This window comes from Lipotes vexillifer, unplaced genomic scaffold, assembly GCF_000442215.2.
Source record: "Lipotes vexillifer unplaced genomic scaffold, Lipotes_vexillifer_v1.1 scaffold975, whole genome shotgun sequence".
Lineage (NCBI taxonomy): Eukaryota > Metazoa > Chordata > Mammalia > Artiodactyla > Lipotidae > Lipotes > Lipotes vexillifer.
Genome location: NW_006772641.1, coordinates 225,782 through 251,470, shown reverse-complemented (window position 1 = coordinate 251,470; position 25,689 = coordinate 225,782). Strand labels below are relative to the sequence as shown.

Sequence of the window (25,689 nt, the reverse complement as noted above, 5' to 3'; positions counted from 1 at the left end):
AAAAAAAAAAAAAAAAAAAAAAAAAAAAAGACACAAGTATATATGGCCTCTCCTTCCCTAACGCATTGAAAAACCAAAAGCCAACATTTTCAAAATTCCACTGAAAATAAAAAAATGTTCATTGAATGTTTACATTCTTACCTGTTTGCAGTCCATGTTTGGTTAAAGATAGAAGTGTCACTGAAGGAATTGCAGAGGATGAGAGAATGGACTCTGGGAGATTTGTGAGTGTATTCAGCAAATTTCTGGGCCAAAAAGCCTCCCAAAGAAGCCCCAAAGAGATGAACCTAATTGGAAACAAACACAAGGATCCTAAAAACAATGATCAATCTTGAAGTATCAAAAAAAATTGTTTTAATTATCACCAACCACAGAATAATACAATGTCATCACCAGTCATTAGACTGAAATATTTACAGCAGTTAGAAGTTTAGGAAATACTGTATTTAAATGCAATGTCTACACCCTGTCAAGAAAAAATACAACTGTGCATATAAATTACACAAGTTAAAAAATATTATTCATAGATTACATTAGAAAATTAAACTACTTTGTCATTTCTGTTTAAGAAAACTATGATTCGGTAATTTCACTCCTAGGCATGTACCCAAGAGAACTGAAAACATCTGTCTACACAAAAATTTGTATAAGAATGTTCATAGCAACATTACTCATAATAACTAACCAATGGAAACAAACCAAATGATGAATGGATAAATAAAATGTGTTATATCCATACAATGGGATATTATTTGACAATAAAAAGGAATGAAATATTGATATAATCTGCAACACTGATGAACCCTGAAAGTGTTATGCTAAGTGAAAAAAGCCAGTCACAAAAGACCACAAATTACATCATTCCATTTACATAAAATATCCAAAATAGGCAAATCCATAGAAACAGGGCTCCAGGGAGGAAGGGTGGGGAGTGACTGCTACGTATGGGGTTTCTTTTTGGGGTGGAAAAATGTTCAAAAATTGACTGTGGTGATGGTTGTACATACTGTGAATATATTAAAAAACAGTGAATTATACACTTTAAAAGGGTAAACTGTACAGTATGTGAATTCTATCTCAAAAGAGCTGTTATTAAAAAATAAAAGACAACACCAGACTTAACAATGTGTCAATAAATGTTGCATTAAAATCACATGTGAGTAATTAGTTTCAAGGGACTCACTTTATCCAACTGTAAATGGTCTAAAAGTTTTCTGAATCCATCACAGAATTCAAGATGGTCCCAATAAACTGGATACTGCAACTAGAATAATAACAATAAATTTAAAATTTATTTTAAAAATTGTAGAGGTAAAATACAACTCATATATATCTGAAAAATTTAGGACTTTCATAATAGCATTTCTCATTTGCTTATTAATCTCTGCTCCTTATTCAAAATATGTGGAAAATAAGCTCTCATCTTATCCTAAACTTCAAAATTCACATTTCATCTAATAGAACAATTAAAAAAATAAAAAAGCACACTTTAGTGATATTATGTACACAATTTTAATTCACATCAATTTCCTTTCCAAATAGCTAAGAAACTCTGAGGTTCAAGGATGAACAGAGCAGAACCCAATCAAATAAAGAAATTCTTTTTTCCCTTTAAACCAATTTCATTCTGAATTATGGCTCGGGAGAACTAGAAATAAAATCTGTTCTAAGGAGAGTTTCCTCTCTTTTTGGTAGCATTTCTTTAAGGCAGTATTCAATAAAATTGTTCCTCTACTTTTAATAACTTAGGCATTCTATCTGATTTCTTGTAGTACTTTTGCTTGTGACCAAAAATTTCAGATGCTTGACCCTAAGTAGCCTATTAGTGTTGACAATAATGAAGAAAAGGAAACACAAGTCATTAATTCCTTTCTAGGAGACTCAGGCTTGTCACCTAAGAGCTCCCCTCTCTTTAATACATGTAAAACCCATCTTAAAGGCTTGCTGTTTTAAGCACTTAGATTCATTTTGCCATTGACATATCACTGGGATAGATACTGCCATGTAAATTATGGGATAATTTCAGATATGATGTAATATGTTACTTTTACTATTAAAATTCCACTTGTGGATAGGATTCCACTTTTCTGAAGCAGGATGGAGAACAGACTCTCCCTAGCTGCAAATTTGAGAATTTGAGTCAGATGACAGCCTAAAAGAAAGGAGATGACATTTTTATGAATCCTTTAATTTAAAAATGTCTGTGCCTTATGGAGTGTAGCAGAGCTGAGGTGTCAAGCACAGCCATTTCACACTAGAAACTCTGGCTTGAAGTACCAGCTGGAAGGCCTCTGCATGCAGGACTCTATAGGCAAGTGAGACTGGAAGCACAAAGGGAAAAAAAAAGCTGGAGACAAGATGGTGGAGTCGAAGCACTTGAGCTCACCTCCTCTTATGAAAACACCAAAATCACAACTAACTGCTGACAAAAAAACCTTGAGCCTACCAAAAAAGATATTCTATACCCAAAGACAAAGAAGCCATAACGAGACACCTGAGGAACAGAGACCACAAACACAGAAAATTAGACAAAATGAGATGCAGAGAAATATGTTCCAGATGAAAGAACAAGACAAAACCCCAGAAGAACAACTAAGTGAAGTGGAGATAGGCAAGCTACCTGAAAAAGAATTCAGAGTAATGATAGTAAAGATGATCTAAGATCTCGGTAAAAGAATGGAGGCACAGATCGAGAAGATACAAGAAACGTTTAAGAAAGAGCTAGAAACTTTAAAGAACAAACAGATGAACAATACAACTGAAATGAAAAATAGAATAGAAGGAATCGATAGCAGAATAAATGAGATAAAAGAACGAATAAGTGAGTTGTAAGACAGGTTGGTGGAAATCACTGCTGCAGAACAGAATAAAGAAAAAAGAATGAAAAGAAATGAGGACAGTCTGAGAGACCTCGGGGACAACACTAAATACACCAACATTCACATTATAGGGGTCCCAGAAGAAGAGGGAGAGAAAGGGCCTGAAAAAATATTTGCAGAGATAATACCCAAAAACTTCCCTAACATGGGAAAGGAAAAACTCAAATCCAGAGAGTTCCATATAGGATAAACCCAAGAAGGAACACACCAAGAAATGTATTAATCAAATTTATAAAAATTAAAGACAAAATATTAAAAGCAACAAATCATATACAAGGAATCCCCATATGGTTATCAGCTGATTTTACAGCAGAAACTCTGCAGACCAGAAGGGAGTGACACAATATATTTAAAGTGATGCAACCCAGAATACTCTACCCAGCAAGGCTCTCACTCAGATTCGACGGAGAAATCAAAAGCTTTATGGACAAGCAAAAGCTAAGAGAATTCAGCACCACCAAACCTGCTTTACAACAAATGCTAAAGGAACTTCTCTAGATGGAAAAGAAAGGCCACAACTAGAAACAAGAAAATTACAAATGGGAAAGCTCACCAGTAAAGGCAAACATACAGTAAAGGTAGGAAATCATCCACACACAAATACGATATGAAAACCAGCAATCATGGGACTTCCCTGGTGGTCCAGTGGGTAAGGCTCTGTGCTCCCAATGCAGGAGGCCCGGGTTCGATCCCTAGTGGGGGAACTAGATGCCACATGCATGCCACAACTAAGCATGCCACAACTAAGAGTCCGCACGCTGCAACTAAGAAGCCTGCATGCTGCAACTAAGAAGTCCTCATGCCGCAACTAAAAGATCCCACATGCTGCAACAAAGATCCCGCATGCTGCAACTAAGACCCAGCGCAGCCAAAATAAATAAATAAATAGATAGATAGATAGATAACACCAGCAATCATGAGAAGAGAGTACAAATGCAGGATGTTAGAAATGCATTTGAAATTAAGAGACCAGCACTTAAAACAATCTTGTATATATAGACTGCTATAGCAAAACCTCATGGTAACTGCAAACCAAAAACCTACAATAGATACACACACAAAAAAGAAGTAGCAATCCAAAAAAAACACTAAAGATAGTCATCAAATCACAAGAGAACAAAAGAGGAAGAGAAGAAAAAAGACCTACAAAAACAAATCCAAAACAATTAACAAAACAGCAATAAGAGCATACATATCGATGATTACCTTAAATGTAAATGGATTAGATGCTCCAACCAAAAGACACAGACTGGCTGAATGGATACAAAAACAAGGCCCGTATATATGCTGTCTACAAGAGACCCACTTCAGACATAGGGACACATACAGACTGAAAGTGAGGGGATGGAAAAAGGTATTCCATGCAAATGGAAACCAAAAGAAAGCTGGAGTAGCAATTCTCATATCAGACAAAATAGACTTTAAAATAAAGACTGTTACAAGAGACAAAGAAGGACACTGCATAATGATCAAGGGATCAATCCAAGAAGAAGATATAACAATTGTAAATATATATGCACCCAAGATAGGAGCACCTCAATATACAGGCAAATGCTAACAGCCATAAAAGGAGAAATCAACAGTAACACAATAATAGTGGGGGACTTTAACACCCCACTTATATCAGTGGACAGAACATCCAGACAGAAAATCAAATAAGGAAACAAGGCTTAAATGACACATTAGAGCAAATGAACTTAATTGATATTTATAGAACATTCCATCTGAAAGCAGAATATACATTCTTCTCAAGTGCACATGGCCCATTCTCCAGGACAGATTACATGCTGGGCCACAAAGCAAGCCTTGGTAAATTTAAGAAAACTAAAATCATATCAAGTATCTTCTCCAACCACAATGCTATGAGATTAGAAATCAACTACAAGAAAAAAAAACTGAAAAACACAAACACATGGAAGCTAAACAATATGTAACTAAACAACCAATGGATTGCTAAAAAAATTAAAGAGGAAATCAAAAAATATCTAGAGACAAAAGAAAATGAAAACATTATAATCCAAAACATGGGATACAGCAAAAGCAGTTCTATGAGGGAAGTTCACAGCAATACAATCTGACCTCAAGAAACAAGAAAAATCTCAAATAAACAACCTAACCTTACACCTAAAGCAATTAGAGAATGAAAAACAAACAAAACCCAAAGTTAGTAAAAGGAAAGAAATCATAAAAATCAGAGCAGAAATAAATGAAATAGAGATGAAGAAAACAATAGGAAAGATCAATGAAACTAAAAGCTGGTTCTTTGAAAGGAAAAACAAAATTGAGAAACCTTTAGCCAGACTCATCAAGAAAAAAAGGCAGAGGGCTCAAATCAATAAAATTAGCAATGAAAAAGAAGAAGTTACAATGGACACCACAGAAATACTAAGGATAATAACAGACTATTACAAGCAACTATATGCCAATAAAATGGACAACCTAGAAGAAGTGGACAAATTCTTAGAAAGGTACAATCTTCCAAGACTGAACCAGGAAGAAATAGAAAATATGAACAGACCTATAACAAGTACTGAAATTGAAACAGTGACTTAAAAACTTCCAGCAAACAAAAGTCCAGGACCAGATGGCTTCACAGGCGAATTCTATCAAGCATTTAGACAAGAGTTAACACCTAACCTTCTGAAACTATTCCAAAAAACTGCTGAGGAAGGAACACTCCCAAACTCATTCTGTGAGGCCACCATCACCCTGATACCAAAACCAGACAAAGATACCACAAAAATAGAAAGAAACCAATATCACTGATTAACATAGATGCAAAAATCCTCAAAAAAATAATAGCAAACTGAATCCAACAATACATTAAAAGGATAATACACCATGATCAAGTGGGATGCAAGGATTTTTCAATATCCACAAATCAGTCAGTGTGATACACCACATTAACAAACTGAAGAAGAAAAACCATATGATCATCTAATAGATGCAGAAAAAGCTCTTGACAAAACTCAACACCCATTTATTATAAAAACTCTCCAAAAAGTAGGCATAGAACCTACCTCAACATAATAAAGGCCATATATGACAAACCCACAGCTAACATCATACTCAATGGTGAAAAGCTGAAAGCATTTTCTCTAGGATCAGAAACAAGACGAGGATGTCCACTCTTGCCACTTTTTTTCAACATAGTTTTGGAATTCCTAGCCACGGGAATTAGAGAAGTAAAAGAAATAAAAGGAATCCAAATTGGAAAAGAAGTAAAACTGTCACTGTTTGCAGACGACGTGATACTATACACAGAAAATCCTAAAGATGCTACCATAAAACTACTAGAGCTCATCAATGAATTCGGTAAAGTTGCAGGATACAAAATTAATACACAGAAATCTGTTGCATTTCTATACATTAACAATGAAAGATCAGAAAGAGAAATTAAAGAAACAATCCCATTTACCAATGCATCAAAAAGAATAAAATATCTAGGAATAAACCTGCCTAAGGAGGCAAAAGACCTATACTCTGAAAGCTGTAAGACACTGATGAAAGAAACTGAAGATGACACAAACAAATTGAAAGATAGACTATGTTCTTGGATTGGAAGAATCAATATTGTCAAAATGACTATACTACTCAAGGCAATCTACAGATTCAATGCAATCCCTATTAAATTACCAATGGCATATTTCACAGAACTAGAACCAAAAAATTTAAAAATTTGTATGGAAACACAAAAGACCCGAATAGCCAATGCAATCCTGAGAAAGAAAAATGGAGCCTGAGGAACCAGTCTCCCTGATTTCAGACTATACTACAAAGCTACAGTAATCAAAACAGTATGGTACTGGCAAAAAAAACAGAAATATATATCAGTGGAACAGCATAGAAAGCCCAGAAATAAACCCACGTGCCTATGGTCAATTAATCTATGACAAAGGAGACAAGAATACACAATGGAGAAATGGTGCTGGGAAAACTGTACAGCTACATGTAAAAGAATGAAACTAGAACATTCTCTAACACCATACACAAAAATAAACTCAAAATAGATTAAAGACCTAAATGAAGACTGGATACTGTAAAACTCTCAGAGGAAAACATAGGCAGAACACTCTGACATAAATCACAGCAATATCTTTTTGGATCCACCATCTAGAGTAATGAAAATAAAAATAAAAATAAACAAATGGGACCTAATTAAACTTAAAAGCTTTTGCACAGCAAAGGAAACCATATACAAAATGAAAAGACAACCCACAGAATGGGAGAAAACATTTGCAAACAAAGCAACTGACAAGGGATTAATCTCCAAAATATACAAACAGCTCATGCAGCTCAATATCAAAAAACAAACAACCTGATTGAAAAATGGGCAGAAGACCTGAATAGACATTTCTCCAAAGAAGACATACAGATGGCCAAAAAGCACATGAAAAGATGCTCAACATTGCTAATTATTAGAGAAATGCAAATCAAAACTACAATGAGGTATCACCTCACATGAGTCAGAATGGCCATCATCAAAAAGTCTACAAACAATAAATGCTAAAGAGGCTGTGGAGAAAAGAGAACTCTCCTACACTGTTGGTGGGAATTTACATTGGTACAACTACTGTGGAGAACAATATGGAGGTTCCTTAAAAAACTAAGAACTACCAGGCTTCCCTGGTGGCACAGTGGTTGAGAGTCCGCCTGCCGATGCAGGGGACATGGGTTCATGCCCCGGTACGGGAAGATCCCACATGCCGCGGAGCGGCTGGACCCGTGAGCCATGGCCGCTGAGCCTGCGCGTCCAGAGCCTGTGCTCCGCAACGGGAGAGGCCACAACAGTGAGAGGCCTGCGTACCACAAAAAACAAAACAAAACAAAAAACTAAGAACTACCATTTGATCCAGCAATCTCACTCCTGGGCATATATCCAGAAAAAAATCATAATTCAAAACGATACATGCACTCCAATGTTCAGTGCAGCACTATTTACAACAGCCAAGACATGGAAGCAACCTAAATGTCCATTGAGAGGAATGGATAAAGAAGATGTGGTACATATATACAATGGAATACTACTCAGACATAAAAACGAACGAAATAATGCCATTTGCAGCACCATGAATGGATCTAGAGATTATCATACTAACTGAAGTAAGTCAGACAGAGAAAGACAAGTACCATAGGATAACACTTATACGTGGAAGTTAAAAAAATCATACAGGGGCTTCCCTGGTGGCGCAGTGGTTGAGAGTCCTCCTGCCGATGCAGGGGACACGGGTCCGTGCCCCAGTCTGGGAAGATCCCACATGCCGCGGAGCAGCTAGGCCCGTGAGCCATGGCTGCTGAGCCTGCGCGTCCAGAGCCTGTGCTCCACAACGGGAGAGGCCACAACAGTGAGAGGCCCGTGTACCGCAAAAAAAAAAAAAAGATACAAATGAACTTATTTACAAAACAGAAACAGACTCAAAGACTTCGAAAACACACTTATTGTTACCAAAGGGCAATGGTAGGGGGAGGGATGAATTAGAAGTTTGGGATTAAAATATATATATAGTAGTGTTACCATATATAAAATAGATAATCAACAAGAACCTACTGTATGGCTCAGGAAACTCTACTCAATATTCTCTAATAATCTATATGGGAAAACAATCTGAAAAAGAATGGATATATGTATAACTGAATCACTTTGCTGTACACCTGAAACTAACACAACATTGTAAATCAACTATACTCTAATATAAAATAAAAATTAAATTTAAAAAATCTATGCCCTAAACAAGTAATAAAACTGTATATGACTTGATACACACACACACACCTGAGTACAAATAAAACTGGGAAATCTGAACAAGGCTGGTGGATTACATTAACATCAATGTCTTGCTTGTGATATCGTACTACAGTTTTAGAAAATGTTACTATTGGGAGAAACTGGGCAAAGTATATAAGGGATATCTCTCTATTATTTCTTACTGCATGTGAATCTATAATTATCTCAATAAATATGTAAATGAAAGGAGGATCCATGCATTTTAACTGCTAGGTATTTAACAAATACCTAGTAAATTTCAGAACCTCCTGGGGTTGGGCATTCTGATCAAATCTTAAGAAGGACAAAGTAATTTTGAAGACATTGCTGGCCTTTGTCTTGATTCATTATCTAGCTAAGAAATAGCAAAAGCCCACATCAGGAAGCAAGAAGAAATATCCAGCCAGAAGGCAAGGCTATGTGCCCTGTCAGTTTAGAGTGATAACCACACTGTTCGCTTTGGACAGCACTCTAAAGTGAGACAGACACCCAGGGGCTGCTCAGGCTCCCCCTCCCTGGCTGATCAACAGGGACCACAAGGACAGAAAGTGTCACGACTTAGGCTGCAGTGGACTGGGATAAGGGCGGTTACCACTCTGCTCTCCTGCAATGCTGTCCACTGAGAGGGATTACTGAAAACCCAGAACAAGGGAGGATTATGTTGCAGGGATTCAAACACACCATACGAGGAATGGTTAAAGAATCTGGAGAAATTTAGCTGGAGAAGAAAAGACCTGGGGGCGGAAGGCAGTAGGCCACCGATAATAACTAGTTTTTTCAAGAAAGAGAAGGGCTGTCTGGATGAAGAGGAATTGGATTTGTCTTTTATGACCCCAATTAGTGGTAACCCCATTGGAATTTTCAGTTATCAACCAAGAGAAGAGACCTGGTCCACGTTTTCTCTCTTCTAGGCAGTAAATAAAATGTATACTAACAGCAGTACTTCCAAGGGGACTACTGTTTACATGTTAACATTCCAGGTCCCAGAAACAACTGCTGGCTCCAAAGCCAGAGCCTCTCCTTCCAGGGGAAGTTAGGAAACCAACGTCCATCGTCCTGATCCGATCGAGGCACACCAAACACTCCACTGTGAGCAACAGTGCCTTCCTGGGAATTCCCTGGCAGTCCAGTGGTTAGGACTCTGCGCTTCTACTGCACGGGGCATGGGTTCAATCCCTGGTCAGGGAACTAAGATCTCGCTGCCATGCCGTGTGGCCAAAACAAAAACAAAAAAACAAACAGTGCCTTCCCACCTACGCCCACCTCCCAGAGAGGAAGCTTAGAGAATGATCAATGTGAAACCAGATTTGGACCGAACTCAGTGATAACGATTAGAAACAAAAAACCAAATGTGAAGGATGTGAGCTAATTAATGAGCCTCACCTCACCTATCAAAGACTCACATTAAAGCAAGCTTTCAGTCCCCTGGATGTCAGCTGATCCCTCTGCTGCCCCCGAAGCAGTGATGTAATAAAAGGGGAGGGTAAATGGGGTCAGAAGACTGAGCTGGGCTCTCCCTCCATGGCCTACTGGCTGTGTGACCCTCGGTGATCACTAAAATGGTCTGGACCTCAGTCTCCTTAACTATAAACAAGGACAATGCTTCCTGCTGGTCAGACTTATTCAGAAAATGCATGTTCAAGCTGAGGGTAGAGAAGGCTTCCAATAGAGGTTTGTCCCCTCTGAGCCTCTGTATGTTGGTGAACCACACCACTTTCCTTCAAAAAACTCCCTTTCACATTTTAACAAAGGAAAACAGTATCTTACCTCAATAAAAAACATGCCTATTACTACAGTTAATCAGAAACAGAAGCACACATGCACACACACACACACACACAAAAAAAACCAGAAAATGTGGACTTAATTTCAATCCTGAATCAATAATACTTACAGCTATAACCCGGTAACCCCATCCAGTCAAAGCCAAAATCTGCCGGAAAAATACATCAGCAGTTCCACTGACAGGAGGGAGGAATATGAGAGGACACCTGATATTTCTGGGGCCTGCATCATAGAGCGACCAGATCTTACTGTCGTCATCATCCACAATAATCTGGAGGGAAAATTATAAGAAAAAAAATGAAAAACCTCATGGATTGGGTTTTACATAGTTATTTCAGCACTATAATTTCACTGACAATTTTAATACCACTGCCTTGGTTGCTACAAGCTAATAAGGGGATCACACCAGACTAGCACATATGAAAAACGGCTTTGTCTCCACTTCCTTCTTCAGTGCTGACATAGTCCATGGAACTGCTTTATACTTCTCCCAAGAGCTGTTTTTCCTATCAGTTTTGAATTTTCCTCCCCAGCCATGATTATATGAAATTTACTGTTTATCATTAAACAGTAAACTCTGGACATGGCATGTTATTTCTTCCCCATACTTCTGCCTGTGTGTGTGTGTGTGTGTGTGCGTGCGCGCGCACGTGCACACGAGTGCATGTGTGCATGCGTGTGTGCACATAGGAGGAGGACAATTTGCAGAGTCATTCTCGGGTGCTGACCCAGAGGGCGGGCTGGGATCAGCCGGGTCAGTGTGTGACCAGGGGAGGTGAGGGGAAGAAACGACTCCAGGCTCCAGGGAGAAACTGGGTAGAGATGGGACCTCTCAAAGAGATGCTTCAGGAGCCTGATCTGGACCAAGCCTCTGAAGGGGAGACCTCTGTTAGAGAGGAGGGACGAGGCAGGTATAGGCATCACTGTCCCCAGAGAATGTTTCAAACCATTCAGTCAGTGTGGGGAATGGGCTCAGGGAAAAACTGGCTTTTGGGGGAAAAGGGGGTAAGAAGGAGGAAGGTCATCCGAAACCTTCCTGATTTAGTGGTTCTTGACCCAAAAAGGGAAACAGATGAGCATTACATAAGCTGAGACAAATCAGGTGTTTAGCACAGAGTTTGGCAGATATTGAGTGTTCAACAGTGTCAAGAGTGTTAGCTACAGTATGCACTGCATGATAGTTTAATTTTTGTTCTCTATGGCTGACTTTTTGGTATTTGGAAAAGTACATTAACTGCTTGAACTTTTGCCACTGCAAATCAACACATATTGTTTTTACATTAAAAAGTTCAAGGTTCTAGTTTCTGAGAGCTCCTAACTGGCAGTGCTGTGGGGCCCATGGTGTCAATGTGGGTGGCGGCACACTAAGCGGGGTCACTGGCATCACTGGGAGCAGACAAACAAGGCAGGGCAAAGCCCAGAGGGCCCTAACCAAAACTTTCTGGACTTCCCCGGGTGACAGTATATCTCATGATTATGTTTTTGCCCTTTGTATTTGCCACTCACATTTTTGCTTTTCCTGTTTCTTTTTGCTATGATTGTAGTAAAAAAATCTCAGTAACCTCTGACAGTGGTATGCGGTAAATTCCAACCTTGTAGTAATAAAATTCATATGAGATAAGATATTCAGATCTCTGAAATGAAAATCTAGCACTATGAAATTTCAAGCAAACTTTTCATGTCTTGTGGACCAAACTGACCAAAGGAGAAAATTACATCAGTGAAACTACTACTTCCAAGAATATTTAGATAAGTTTGTGTTGTTTTGGGTCTGGTGATCTGCTTGCTGAGTGAGTCCATCAAGAGGAGCTCACATGAATTACTTGAGGGGATGGGACAAGGCAGAGGGACTCTGGGGGCAATTCTCCTCGCATGGGCAGTAGTTCCTAGGGCAGCAAGAAGAAAGGCGGGTTCCCTTTGGTAAGCTGCCAATTAGTTCTGGTTTTTTTATTTTAAGGAATTTTTTTAAGACGTTAATTAATTTTTGGCTGCGTTGGGTTTTTGCTGCTGACTGCGGGCTTTCTCTAGTTGTGGAGAGCAGGGGCTACTCGTGGGCTTCTCATTGCCGTGGCTACTCTTGTTGCGGAGCATGGGCTCTAGGCGCATGGGCCTCAGTAGTTGTGGCACGCAGGCTCATTAGTTGTGGCGCACAGGCTTAGTTGCTCAGCGGCACGTGGGATCTTCCTGGACCAGGGATCGAACCCGTGTCCCCTGCACTGGCAGGCAGATTCTTAACCACTGTGTCACCAGGGAAACCCAGTTCTTGCTTTGAAGCCAGATTAATTTGATTTTAATTTAAACTCGACTAGACTGTGTGACTTTAACATGTTAACCTCCATGAACCTCAGTTTTCCCATCTGCTAAGTGGGCACACCACTATCCACTTTGTTAAACTGTTGAAAGAATTAAATAAGATATTTGGGGACTTCCTATGACAGTGCCAGGTATATAGCAGGTATTCTGTCTATACTTGGAGACTGTATCTCAAATTTCTATATGAAGTGTAATTCTGTTATCAATTCAAACTTGCATGATACTTCCACAGCTATCTATCCTGACAAAATAATTACAACAGAGACAGAGATGTTCTTCAGATCCTAGTACTCTAATATTTCTGCAAGGGGATCAGCAAAGATTTTATTCTGACACAACTTTTGTCTACTGTGATCCCCAAACATTTGGGATTAAGCTGGGAGTCAGAGTCAACAAACTTCAATATAAGTGTTTAGCGTTTTTAGACATCCCAGGCATATAAAGTTTCCAAAAGATGACTATGGCAGAATGAGTATATATCATGGCAAACAGAGGACCTATAATGTGACTCACTGTAAATCTTAAATCTGAGGAACAGGAAAATACTGTCTAATAGAATCTAACTGCACTTACTGTACAGTTGCAGTTGCTGTCAGCTTTCTACTAAACTATACAGAGGAGTACACATATTCCTGCTTGCTTGAATATGTAAAAACAATTATAAAGTAATGAGTACAGTTATTCTCACTTTTACTCTTGAATGAGTCTCAAAAGTTGATTGTACTTGACAGGGAAGGGGTGAACTTTAGGCTCTCCAACCCAGTCACAACACTTGGCAATAACCTTTACTCTCGAACACTACTAAGACATAACACCTAAATCACACATAAAAACAATTACAAGATTTTGCAAATAAGAGGTGTAGTAAAACCATACATACCTTTTTAAGGGGGACTGTACTTCTAAACCAGTTATAATCAGGAGAGACTTTAATCTCTCCCATGATTAGCTGAAATGGAGGTTAACCCTGAAATAAAAGCATGTGATGTTTCATGTCAAGAATTCATGTTTACATCAGCACTAAATGTAGAGTCTGGTCGAGCTCTACCAACAATACTTTAAAGGATAAACTGAGGAAATGGGCTATTTCACCTTGTCGGCATATACTTAAACTACAGAAAACAATTTGGTGAAAACCTATAATCATGGAGCAGGAAGCGCCCCAAGAGAGAATTATTCCAACCCTCTTAGTTCCTCCAGAAGAAGAATCTGGTCTAGAAAATTTTAATGACTTACCCAAGATCCCACGGCTATTGCAAAACCAGGACCAGACACAGGACAGCCTTTTCTGACACCTGACTGTCTGTCCTAGTTAAATAATTCCAAATGCAGTAGCATAACCTATCTTTTGACAAGATCTTAAGAATCTATGTTAATAAAGATATCCCTGTCTGATAAAATTCTAGAGAACAGTCTATACTAGAAAAAGGAGTCAATGCAAATAAATTCATAAAATGCCGTAAATCTCACTCTAGGGGAACATAGCTTCAGAAACTCACACATAGTTTTTAATTCAAAATACAGGAAAACTTGCTGTTCATATGGATGTGGTTAAAAGTGATATAATGTACTCTGAAAGATCCATGATAAGATACCAGAATAGACCTGAAGGCACAATAACTAGCAACAAAACAAAACATGTGCCTTTAGAAAAAATGTGTGGTCTTCTGTTGTGAGATTAGTGATTTCCAGCTTTTATAGCTCTGTGACGTTGGAAAAGTCACTGACCCTTTTTGGGCTGTTTTCTCATCTGTGACTATTTCACCACTCTCTCTCCAAAGCGTTGGACAGTGCTTGGTACACAGCAGGCATTATCTGTTGACTAAATAAATGACTACATACTAAGCAGGCCAAACTAGGCAATCCTAGAGTCCCTTTTAACCCAGGTACCTATGAGCTTTCCATTAGCTGGGCATCTTCAACTTAAAGGCTACCCCCTCTTTGCTCAGGGATCTGTGTTGTGTTGTAACAGGAACCTGAAAATCATAGTTCCTTGTTGCAGATTCTTATTGCCCAATGAAGAACTTCCACCTAACAGTTTGGAAGGATTCAAATGCTTGTTTGCATCATGTCCGCTACCCCAGCACAAGCCTGGATTTTCCTAGCAGGGCTAGGATGAGTTTGAGACCCTAGGACTTAACTCCTGCGATGACTCTGAACTGCCATGTTAGAGGGGCTGCTTCTCTGGACTGGTCAGGAGCTGGGGATTCTAAAACCAATGAATCTTCCTCCTTGGCCCTCCAAATCTTCTCCCTCAAGTACGCAGGGCACTGAGCCATCTCAACTGCTACCTCTAACCTTGGGGGTTACTAACCTGAACCCCAAGGAGATGGTAAATGTAGACATCCAATATTAAACTAGGTTTACAACCTTGACACTGTAATAATGGTCTCTTCTCTCAAGGCTAGGATGGTACTTAGAAAAGTTTATTAAAATCTTAAGTAGCTCTAAAATATCAAGAAAATTATCAGCCAGTCTTATGCTGAAAATCAGTGTGCACAGATGTATTTCTTATTCATACTGAAATAAAGAAAATCATTCTCTGCATATTCATTTTCTCTTAACAAATATTAACATGTTAAAAATTGAAGCCATTTGAACTACAGCCTTTCTCTAAGCTGGTCACTGCTTTTAATTGAAAGCAACTAGCCCATATAGTTAATTCCAGAATATTTTCTACCTAGACAGACTTGAAATATTTCTATATCATCTAAATATTGCCTAATGGAGACATTTTCTAGTACTGCAATACTATAAACAATCACTATTCTACAGGAGGAAATATCAAAAACATGTTTAGAAAAAAAAACCTACTCAACAGATTTATAAAACACTTTAGCTAATTAAAGCCAGAAAGTATGCTTCTAGATTCACCAAACTTGGGATAAAATAAAGTATTCATAGTTTGAATCAGTTGCAATCTACAAACCAAACTACCATACAAATACATATACACACATCATTCACAGGCACACACATTCAATGTCATCCACTTCTTCCCTCAGCAGTAAGTAGAAAGATGTTCCTCACCACAGTCCTCAGTATTATCCACTACCACCCAATATTATAATATTTTATAACTAATCTTGCTGGATGGAGAGATTCCACCCAACTGTGACTAAATTTTTGTAGAGGCAAGTGATTTTAACGCTTGTGCTAGTTTGGCAGTACATGAAAGCTAAGATAGATACCAAATGTTGCATCTGACCAACTGATGTTTAAGTGAAAAAAAAAAACAAAAAAACTGCTGCAAAGGGAAAGCAGCTGTGAGTGGTATGAAAAGGAAGTTTGTTCTCCCAGCTCTCTTTCATCCACTTCAGGGGAATACTTTTCCAAGTCACAAGGGGAACATTCTGCATAGGGCAAAAAAAAAAAAAAAAAAAAAGGTTCACTGAGACTGTAACTCAACTGGTCAGTATTAAATAAGAAAGAATGTGGACCACGAACTCAATGCTGATTTGATCTCTCACAATTCTTCACAAAAACAAAAGCACCTGTTCATGTTGCTGGGAAAAGGGCTGCAGGAATTTTGCCTTAATCCTGCCTAAGGAAACCCCTCCTCAGGGAGTGCTCTGGACACCAGGGCCTCTCTGGCCCTTGTACTGCTCAACAATTAAACTGCTAGTTGTGAGTGTGCACCAAGAATTACATGCACTTATCCCTCAAGGTTTCAGCAAAACCAGCCAGTTTACAGTCCACTTATCCCTCAGGGTTTCAACAGACCCTGCCAATTTACACTCAGTGAAATTGCCTTTACAAATGTTTAAGTCATCTAACCAGTTTAACTAGTCAGATGTTTTTTTATCCTTTATCTCAATCATATGATCTTCGTATGGACAATCTGTGATTATTACTAACACCAATAATAACAAAATATTAGAACCTGAGAGTCTCTGGGCAATGCCATTGGCTTTTTAATGCAAGCCTCCATACCTCACCACACCAGTACAGAGCTATTCTTTTAGGTTTCCTCAGGGGAAGATTTACCCCTCCTTTCTTCAGAAACTTATTCCATTATCTTCTAAACCTCATGGGAGGAAAAGCTGACTATTTGACATTTCGACGGTGACACCTCATCTTGTACTCTGTCTCAGTATAAAAGCTTTTGGAAATTTGCACACAGCTATTCTATCACCCCTCAGTCTCTTGAAGCTTTGTGCCAACAGGAGCTGGAACATTGTAGGTGGAGACAAAGAAGCAGCATAAATGCAGAACTTATGACTCCCTAGGAAAAGTGAGACAGCCTAGCCCTGCTACTTTCCTCATGCCTCCTTCACAAGCCTCACACCTGGCCCGTACTCAGCAATGACAAAGGCATTTATCACTTTCAGGCTGAGGTGAAATCTCCAAAATAACTAGTCTGCTCAGAGTTCTTATAAGTTTACAGGAAAAATATGTTCCTGGGCTGCAGCACTGTAGCCCCAAAATGGTATTACAGTTGTATGCCCAGGTCAAGCGCCCCACTGCCCACCCCAGGCGACCCACACACAGACCTCCACCTTCTCCCAGTCCCACTGATGACAGCTACACAAAGGCAGGAGCACAGGCACACCAATCACCCCCACGAACTCAGACTCGACCTCAGACACACACAGAGACATGCAATCACGTGCATGGTCACATGAACCGACCCACTCAGGGCCACACTCACAAAGTCACACCGACAGAGGCAACCGCGCACTACAAACCATACTCCCCTGCAGCCACAAACGCGTCACACACCCACATCCCCCGCTTCCCAGGGCCTCGCTCACCCCTCACCTGCCGTGGCCGCCCCCAGGTCCCTTTCCCTCCTCCCCAAGGCGGCTCTTCCCTCCACTACGGGTGCGGGCCTGGGAAGCTGCTGGGCCCGGGTCGGGGCCGGCGGCTTGAGCGCTCAACCCCCGCAAGCGCTGTGGACCTTTGGGGCGCGCTGGAGGGCCGGCCTCCGAGGGGCGGGGAGCGCAGCCAAGCGAGCCTCGGCCACCGCCCTCCCTCCTCTCGAATCGTTCGCGAAGCTGGCTCAAGCCTCGCGTTTCCGCGTTCGGAGGGGCGGGGCCACGCCGCGCCGCGAGGAAGGGGTGGAGCTGCGTGACTCCGGCAGTCACCAAGGCGACGGGGCGGGTTGGACCACAGGGTGAGACTCCGGCACTCTATTGTACATCCTGCCGGGTGCGGAGTCTGCATCCGCTCTGGCGGTGGCGGTGGCGGCGGGCGCGGGGAGGAGGTCAGAGGAGCCTCTGGGTCAGTTCTAGGTCACCCATGCGACGTGAGCACCTAGGGAGAGGTCGTGGGACTGGAAGAAAGGGGCGCCTGACCCTTGAGATCTGCCTCTGCCTGCAGTTCGCGCCCTCTTGGAGGAAGCAGATGCCGACCTTTTCTCTCCGCCGTGTAAAGCTTTGAGGGGATCCCTTTGGGTTACAGGCTTTGATGAACAGGGCTTTGTATACTCTCTTTTCTTGGCAAGATTTTTTTCCTTTGGCACAGCTACAGACGCCCTCCCTAATCCTCCGATGTAACGCCCCCACCTCCCTTCCCTGACTTGTGCTGAGGTCCTGGGGATTTCCGGGAACAGCTCCCACTGAGCCTCCAGCTCCTTCATCACTTTCCTTTAAAGGAATAGAGAATATTAATCTATTTATAATCATTTTTCTTAAGATGTTGCAGAGGTCACGACTCTCCTTTTCAGTAAAATATTTGGAGGTATGAAAAGGTTGCATAACATGTAAATCTCCTTGTTGGAAGTTTTTTAGTGATCCTTCAACAAGATCCTGCTGAAAATGCCTCTCCCTAATCTGTATTAGGGAAAACTTGTACCCTATTAAAGGCCTTTGCCTTTACCCTGGGAACTGTTTTGGGGATTAAGGTCAGGGGAGAATCCAAGTAAACTGCATCCTAAATCATGACCTCTGCCCTCCTGCTCAGGAGGCTTGGTTCCCAGTCTAGAACTTGGACAAATCCCAAACAAATTTCTCAAGAGCACAGTAACATATCCACCTTTTTATCCCCCACATCACCTTTTCAGAAGTTTGAGTCAGTAGCAGAAAATGGTCTTCTATTATAAGCACCACATAGCTGCTATACAGGGAATGTTTTTGTGGAAGATTTTTAACTTTGGGACTTTTTCTAAAAAACTTGGAGAGGTTTAATGAATGGAATACCTGGCAAATCACTGGTTGTATTTATGTAAAATCCATTATGGGTACTCATTACATTGTTTTATCTGTCTCCCCCAGTGGGCTGGGAGCTTTAATTTAGAGCAAAGTGAACAGAGTGATTTAACCAGTGCCTTAGCTATTATGACCTGGTTCATAATAAGTACTAAATGTGTACTGAATGAACTAATTAGCAAATAAAGAAATTTATCTGCTTGTATTCCTAAAGCTGTATTCCTTATATCCCATACTTCCAGACCTCACTTGAGTATCAGCCCTGAAGAGACATGAACTATGGATGTGCCCAAATGTATTAGAAGTCCTTATTCTGTTAGTTTGGTAATAATAATTTTTAACTTGACTGTTGATAATGGAAAACTATTTCACTATGTAGATATGTTTTGTTATATGTATACTTTTATTAAAAGATCAAACCCAAAATAATGAATGTTTTGTTTCCCTTAGAAAAGGAACCCATGGTCATGTTTGGATCTTCAGCTGGTCCATAACACATAGCAAGCACATTGTCCATTCCCTAATCTGAACAAGAAACATTTAGTATCTGTGAATTCCAGCTGTCCTGTAATTGCACAACTGCAGGAAGCAAACTTTTAACCCGGGGCAGGCCACAGTGCAGGCAGACCTGGTGGATATGGCTGGGAGGGTTTGCAGCTGTCATGGTTGGGGTCTGCTAGATGGTTCCCACAGCACCAGTCCCTGTGTGAGAATCTCACTTTACAAACTGGAATGTTCACAAAATACTCAGTGAACACCAAGCAAAGTAAACAGGTGGCCAGCTGGTTCTCAAAATTGCCCAAACCCAAGCTCTTTTCCTCAAATTTATCTTTTGACAGTATAATATTTGTTTTAAAACACATGTGCAAAATAATACTAGATATCTCTCTTATGCACATATACATACCAAACAGAGTAGTGGTTACCTCTGAGGGGAAACTGGGAATAGAAGGGGTGTTGAAGGAGAAGCTGGCTTTAGATTTAGTATTTGAATTTATGTAAGCATGTATCCATGTTATTGTGTGACAAAAAATTACTTAAAAGCAACTATATTCATGCTTTAAATGCTGCTGTAAACCTGCTCTAAATCCTTCAATAGCTCCCCATTGCCTTCAAGCTAAAGTCCAAAGTGTATGGGCTACAGCAGGTCTGACTCTCCCAAAGGGCCCATTACACCCTATGAGGTCTCAAACCTCTAGGCATTTGTGTATGCTCTTCCCTCCACTCAGAGTGTCCCCCCTCCACCAGAGTGAATTTCTCCTATTTTGCTCCCAGGAACCATGTGTGAAAAAGTAAAAGAGGAGCAAAACAGTTTTTCACACTAATACCAATTCTTGGAATACCATCCTTTTAAGCTTTCCAGGGTACAATCGACTGTAGTGTTATATATCAAATTATGCTAAGAACCAAGATTGAAAATGAATGCTGTTTCCTCATTGCCAGACCCAGTCTGTGACATACACATACTATACTGGATTATAGGGATCAGACACAGAGTGGGGATTCTAAAACTGCCCAAGAAAGATACCGACATGACTATTCTATAGTTTGCTATCTAAAGGTCCTATCAAACAAGTTATATACAGTTATTTATAATTAATAATTTATTATCATTCGGGAGTCAAGAAACCTGAGTTCTATCCTTGGGCAAGACATTTCCTCTCTCTAGGTGTAGTTTTCTTTTCTGTAAAATGAGTCCAAAGTTAGACTAAATGATCTCTAAGTTCTTTCCAATTCTAAGATTTTAGATTCTATGTACTTATGAGAGCTACATTACAGAATCTTTACAACAGCCTTCCTCAAAGCTGTTCTTCTCTGATAATCCCCCCACCGTCACTCCCTTCCAATCAAACTTAAAAAAAAAGTAGCCTGGCCAGTGAGTTGCAACTAAGGAGCTCGCCTGCCACAACTAAGACCCGGCGCAACCAAATAAATAAACAAATAAAATAAATATTTTTTAAAAAAAAGTATCCTGGGGCTTCCCTGGTGGCGCAGTGGTTGACAGTCCGCCTGCCGATGCAGGGGATACGGGTTTGTGCCCCAGTCCGGGAAGATCCCACATGCCGCGGAGCGGCTAGGCCCATGAGCCATGGCCGCTGAGCCTGTGCGTCTGGAGCCTGTGCTCCGCAGCAGGAGAGACCACAACAGTGAGAGGCCCACGTACTGCAAAAAAAAAAAAAAAGTATCCTGCACACAAAAATGCCTGCTTATGGAAACAGTATTTTGACTTCTTCGATAAGTTAATGTCTGACCATTACTAACTTGGTAAAATAAAAGTTCCTAAGCAAAGGTACCACATCTTTTGTATCATCTGCCAACCTAGCACCTCATTAATGTTTCTTCCATAAATAACAATGCGATAACCTTCCGGAAAAAGAGCTGCAATTAAAAAATCCTGGGAAACAAGAGCTGCACTATTATACTACAAAATAAAGCAGCTTCTATCTGTAGGGTTCTAGAAAACTTTATGAATTCTTATTGGTAATAAAGACAGTGATTAAATAGTAACTAAAATGGGAAAATCTTTTTGAAATTGTCTAGCCTAGTGCATGCATATGATGGGCACTCAATTAACATGTGCTCCTACTTCTACATTTCTGAGTACAAAAGCCTAATATATTAAATTCCTTGATCAAGGATAAAAACATTTGCAAATAAAGGTAGGGTACCAAAGTGGTTAGGCCCACAGACTGGTGTCAGACTACTGGAGTGTGAATTCTAGCTCTACCACTTATTAGCTATCTAACAGTCTGGAAAAATGAGGATCAATAACATTACCTGACTCATAGGGTTACTGTAAATATAAAGTGAGATAGTTCAGGTCGAGTCCTTAGCAACCGGACTAGCAATCAATAAATGTTGGCTAATAATAATGGTATTGAGAACCTGCTGTGTTCCAGGCACTGTGCTAGGTACATTACATATACTATTTTTATTCCTCATGAGAATCCTTGCAAAGCAGGTACAATTTTCATTTCATAGATAAGGAAATAGATTCACAGAGGGTGTGTAATCAGCCTCAACTTAAGGTCAGTGGCAGGGCTCATGCCATGTTTGTTGAATCTAAGACTCTCCCTCTCAAAATCATATCTCTTTACCTTGAAATTGTTTGATAAATATAAAGAAAAATGGTGAAAATAGGTTGTACTTCCTTTAACACAACGTTTAAAAGCAATAAACATTCTTTCAGCAGACTTTTTCAAGAGCTCAATTTTATGCTCAGGAACATTTCTTTTGTCCCTCAAATCGAACCAAGAATAAAATCCTTTTTAAACAAAATCTACAGTAGTCTTTGGGTTCTAATATTGTCACTAGCTAGCTGTTGCTGGACCCCTGTTTCATCATCTTCAAACTGAAATTTTGAGTACTAAATCACTGAGCCTTTCCCGCTCTAAAATTCTTTTCCTCCTGTTAGTCTAAAGGCATCTCAGCAAGTTGCTGCTGCCATCCAGAGGAGAAAATATTGTTGCAGGCCCAAAGAAGTCATTATAGCAGTGTTAGACTGTGCTGACAAAAACAGCTACCATTTATTGTCTACTGTTTGCCCTGTGCTTCCCTGGGCATATTCTATATGTATTTCTATTCTGCAAGATAGAATGCTTTTACATTCTACCCTTGTTTTTAAACTGAGAAATCAGAATTTTAAAAAATTTATTTTGGTCGTGCCACACACGGCATGCGGGATCTTAGTTCCCCAAGCAGGGATTGAACCCGTGCCCCCTGCAGTCGAAGCACAGAGTCCTAACCACTGGACCACCAGGGAATTCCCAGAATTTAAATTTTTAAAAATTTGTCCTGGGTCACCCAACTAGCCATGAGTAACTGTTTTGAGTCTGATGTTTTTTCAGCAATGACAAGAATCAAAATAGAAGCATCTTGTACAAGGAGGCAATGTGTTTGCAAATCCATCCTTTCAGCCAGAGTGCAGATAAGGCTGTGTTCCACCCTTTCTGGGAGGACCCCGGACCTAAGGCCCAACATGTGGCCCCATATGTACATCTTGCTAGTTAAAGCTGTTACTGCTCTAACATACAAATTATTTGTTGAGTGTGATCAAATGCAGATTCCCATATCCAGAGATTCTGATTCAAGCGCTGGAGCAGGGCCCAGGAATCTACATTTTAAACAAGTACTCCAGGTGATTCTGGTTCAGATGAGAAACTGATCAGTCATACTGGGTTGTGGTCTCTACAGGTGGCCTGAAAGAGTGGGTCATCTCATTTCCTGAGGCCTATCTGGGATGTGCACCATTTAATTTTTCAAAGAATTGGCTGTTGGGCTTCCCTGGTGGCGCAGTGGTTGAGAGTCCGCCTGCCGATGCAGGGGACACGGGTTCGTGCCCCGGTCCGGGAAGATCCCACATGCCGCGGAGCGACTGGGCCCGTGAGCCATGGCCACTGGGCCTGTGCGTCCGGAGCCTGTGCTCTGCCACGGGAGAGGCCACAACAGTGAGAGGTCCACGTACCGCAAAAAAAAAAAAAGAATTGGCGGTTAACATAGAGATGGCATTCTAAACCTGGTGTTTGTCTTCCAGTCCCATGATGGGCTTGAGGCTCCCTGGATGGGAAACTGCCCTCTGTGAGATGGGCCTTGCACTCCTGACTCAAGATTTCATACGTATAAACGGTATTTCATGTTGCCCTAAGTGTACCAACCACGTCAATCATGATGACCAGCTTCCCTTTCCAGCTCACACAGCCTCACCCACAGCCCCATACTTGGCATTAGGCTGAATTGTTTATGCAGGTGGCATCACTGGATTGGGGTAGGCCTTGACTCACTGTCTGGCCAAGCGCTAGGGGTGGTCTGGCAAAAAGATTCTGCCCAGCAAGGGCAATGGTAATAGGCTAAACAATCAGATAGGCTCCACCAAGAATGCAGGGAGGCAGACCTGAGACCATTTACCACCATGTAGTAAGAGATGAGAACTTATAGCAGAAATCTGTGCCCTCACTAAGGTTCCCCACTCCCCGTGGCAATGTCTGAGTGGGTACCTCCCGAGATTCCCTGCAGAAATCACCAGTAAGCTCCCAGGCGACACTGACTCTCATTCTCTCTGAATTCCATAACATGAGCTTAGTGCCTGGAGAGGGGAGCGAGTGCTCAATACACATTAACTGAAAAACAACAACAAAAAGGCACTTTCACACAGTCATTGATTCTCAAAACTATTTTGGGAGTGCCCCTTTTTATCTTCAGCCCATTTCACATATGAGGAAACTAAAGTTCAGTGATGTTTAGTAACTTGTTAGAGATCAAAGAGCTAATCAGTGGTGAAGCCAAAACTCTCCATAAGAATATAATAACCAACTGATAACTCAAGTTCTTACTTCCACAGCAAAATCTTTTAAACCATTTCCCCCACCCCCATTAACTGCTGCCATACTTCATATCTTCATGTTTCTAACCTCCTAACAGACCTTCCTGCCCCAGGTTTTACCTCCAATCTACCTTCCACTCCACCACCAGAGTTAACTTACCAAAATGCAAATCTGTAGTCGTGTCACTTCCTTGATTGTCTATTGCACTACAAGACAAAGGTCCAAATTCTCATGGTCTTCGAGCCCTCCATGATCTGGTCTTCCAGACTCATCTCCATCGTTCTACTCCATTTCTATCAATTCTTCCAGTTTCTTTAAAGCACACCTCTTTTTTCCTGTGTTTAACATGCCATTTGTTTCTCTTCCATGATCCACCATTAGCGTTCTCCAAGCCATCTATATATACACTTACGTAAGTGTATAACTAGCTCATACACGGAAGAGTCCATAGCAAATTTATGGTTTAAAGAATGATAATAAAAGGCAATCATGTTCCCAGTTTAAGAACCACGTTACCAACCCGCTACGGGATAGTGTTCTTGTATGCCTCTGTTCCTCTGCACATGCTTAAATCTTCTTCCAGGCCTTAGTCTGCATAATGAACTCATCATTTGGAACCTCAGATTCAGCTTTGCCTCCTCTGGGAAGCCTCCACTGACTCCCTTGAGGGTGACTTACTGCTTCCACTATACCTTCATTATGGCATTTATAACAGTATTATATTTGCTTATGCTTGCCTCCCCAGTAGATTGAACACACCAAATATTATTTAATCTCTGAATCTCCAGCAATCAGCATAAAGTCTGGGTACACTGCAAGTGTTCAATAAATAGGATGCTTACACAACCTGGTTTGCCTGGGAGAGTGCTGTTTATGCCTGTTGTCCAGAAATAATTAATATAACCTGCTTCTTTTTACTCATGAACATGTCCTAATTTAGATGACCAATTATTTGATCACGCTATCAATAAATGTTGAATGGACAAATTAATGATTGCAGAAAGATTTTAACTGATAGAATCTAGGCAGGAAAAGCTGATTATGTAAAGATATTAAAAAATTCAACAGCTGGCCACTGCACCTCCTTCCTCCTCCAGAAGTGCCTGACTCTCCTGGAGATGGAGATGAGTTTGCACAGACCAGATGCTCAATAACCTTTACTGCACAAATACGTTGTAGAATGTTACTGTATTCCTACTTAAAAAAAAATCTAGATATAAAATCTGAATTTATTGGACAGATCAATGTGACACAGATTATTACACATTATGAATGTTTATGACTTGGTGAGAACTAGATGGTAGCTAAATTTAAAGAGCTGACTTTACTCCTTGTTGAGAATCCAAAATGCAGATTAAATACTACTGAAATGGTAACATAGTCAATGGCGACACATGATTTTTAAAATTTAATAGATGCACTTTTTAAAAGAACCTCTCTTCAGTATATACACATAACAGTTAGTTGTACTTGCTCTT

The 25,689-nt window shown here is 40.4% G+C and overlaps 1 protein-coding gene across 1 annotated transcript in view; it reads right to left on the bottom strand.

Annotated features, from left to right (window-relative positions):
* The window catches only part of SPG21 (SPG21 abhydrolase domain containing, maspardin), a gene marked incomplete at its 3' end in the record, with an annotated part of 20,894 nt that extends 3,111 nt beyond the window's left edge, over window positions 1-17,783 (bottom strand). The window contains exons 1-4 of the mRNA XM_007447685.1: window positions 17,503-17,783; window positions 13,622-13,708; window positions 10,538-10,699; window positions 142-287 (exon numbers count right to left, since the gene is read on the bottom strand). Of these exons, the coding sequence (XP_007447747.1) occupies window positions 142-287; window positions 10,538-10,699; window positions 13,622-13,684 (371 nt within the window). The remainder of the gene's footprint in view (window positions 1-141; window positions 288-10,537; window positions 10,700-13,621; window positions 13,709-17,502) is intronic.
* Window positions 17,784-25,689: the final 7,906 nt, after the last annotated feature.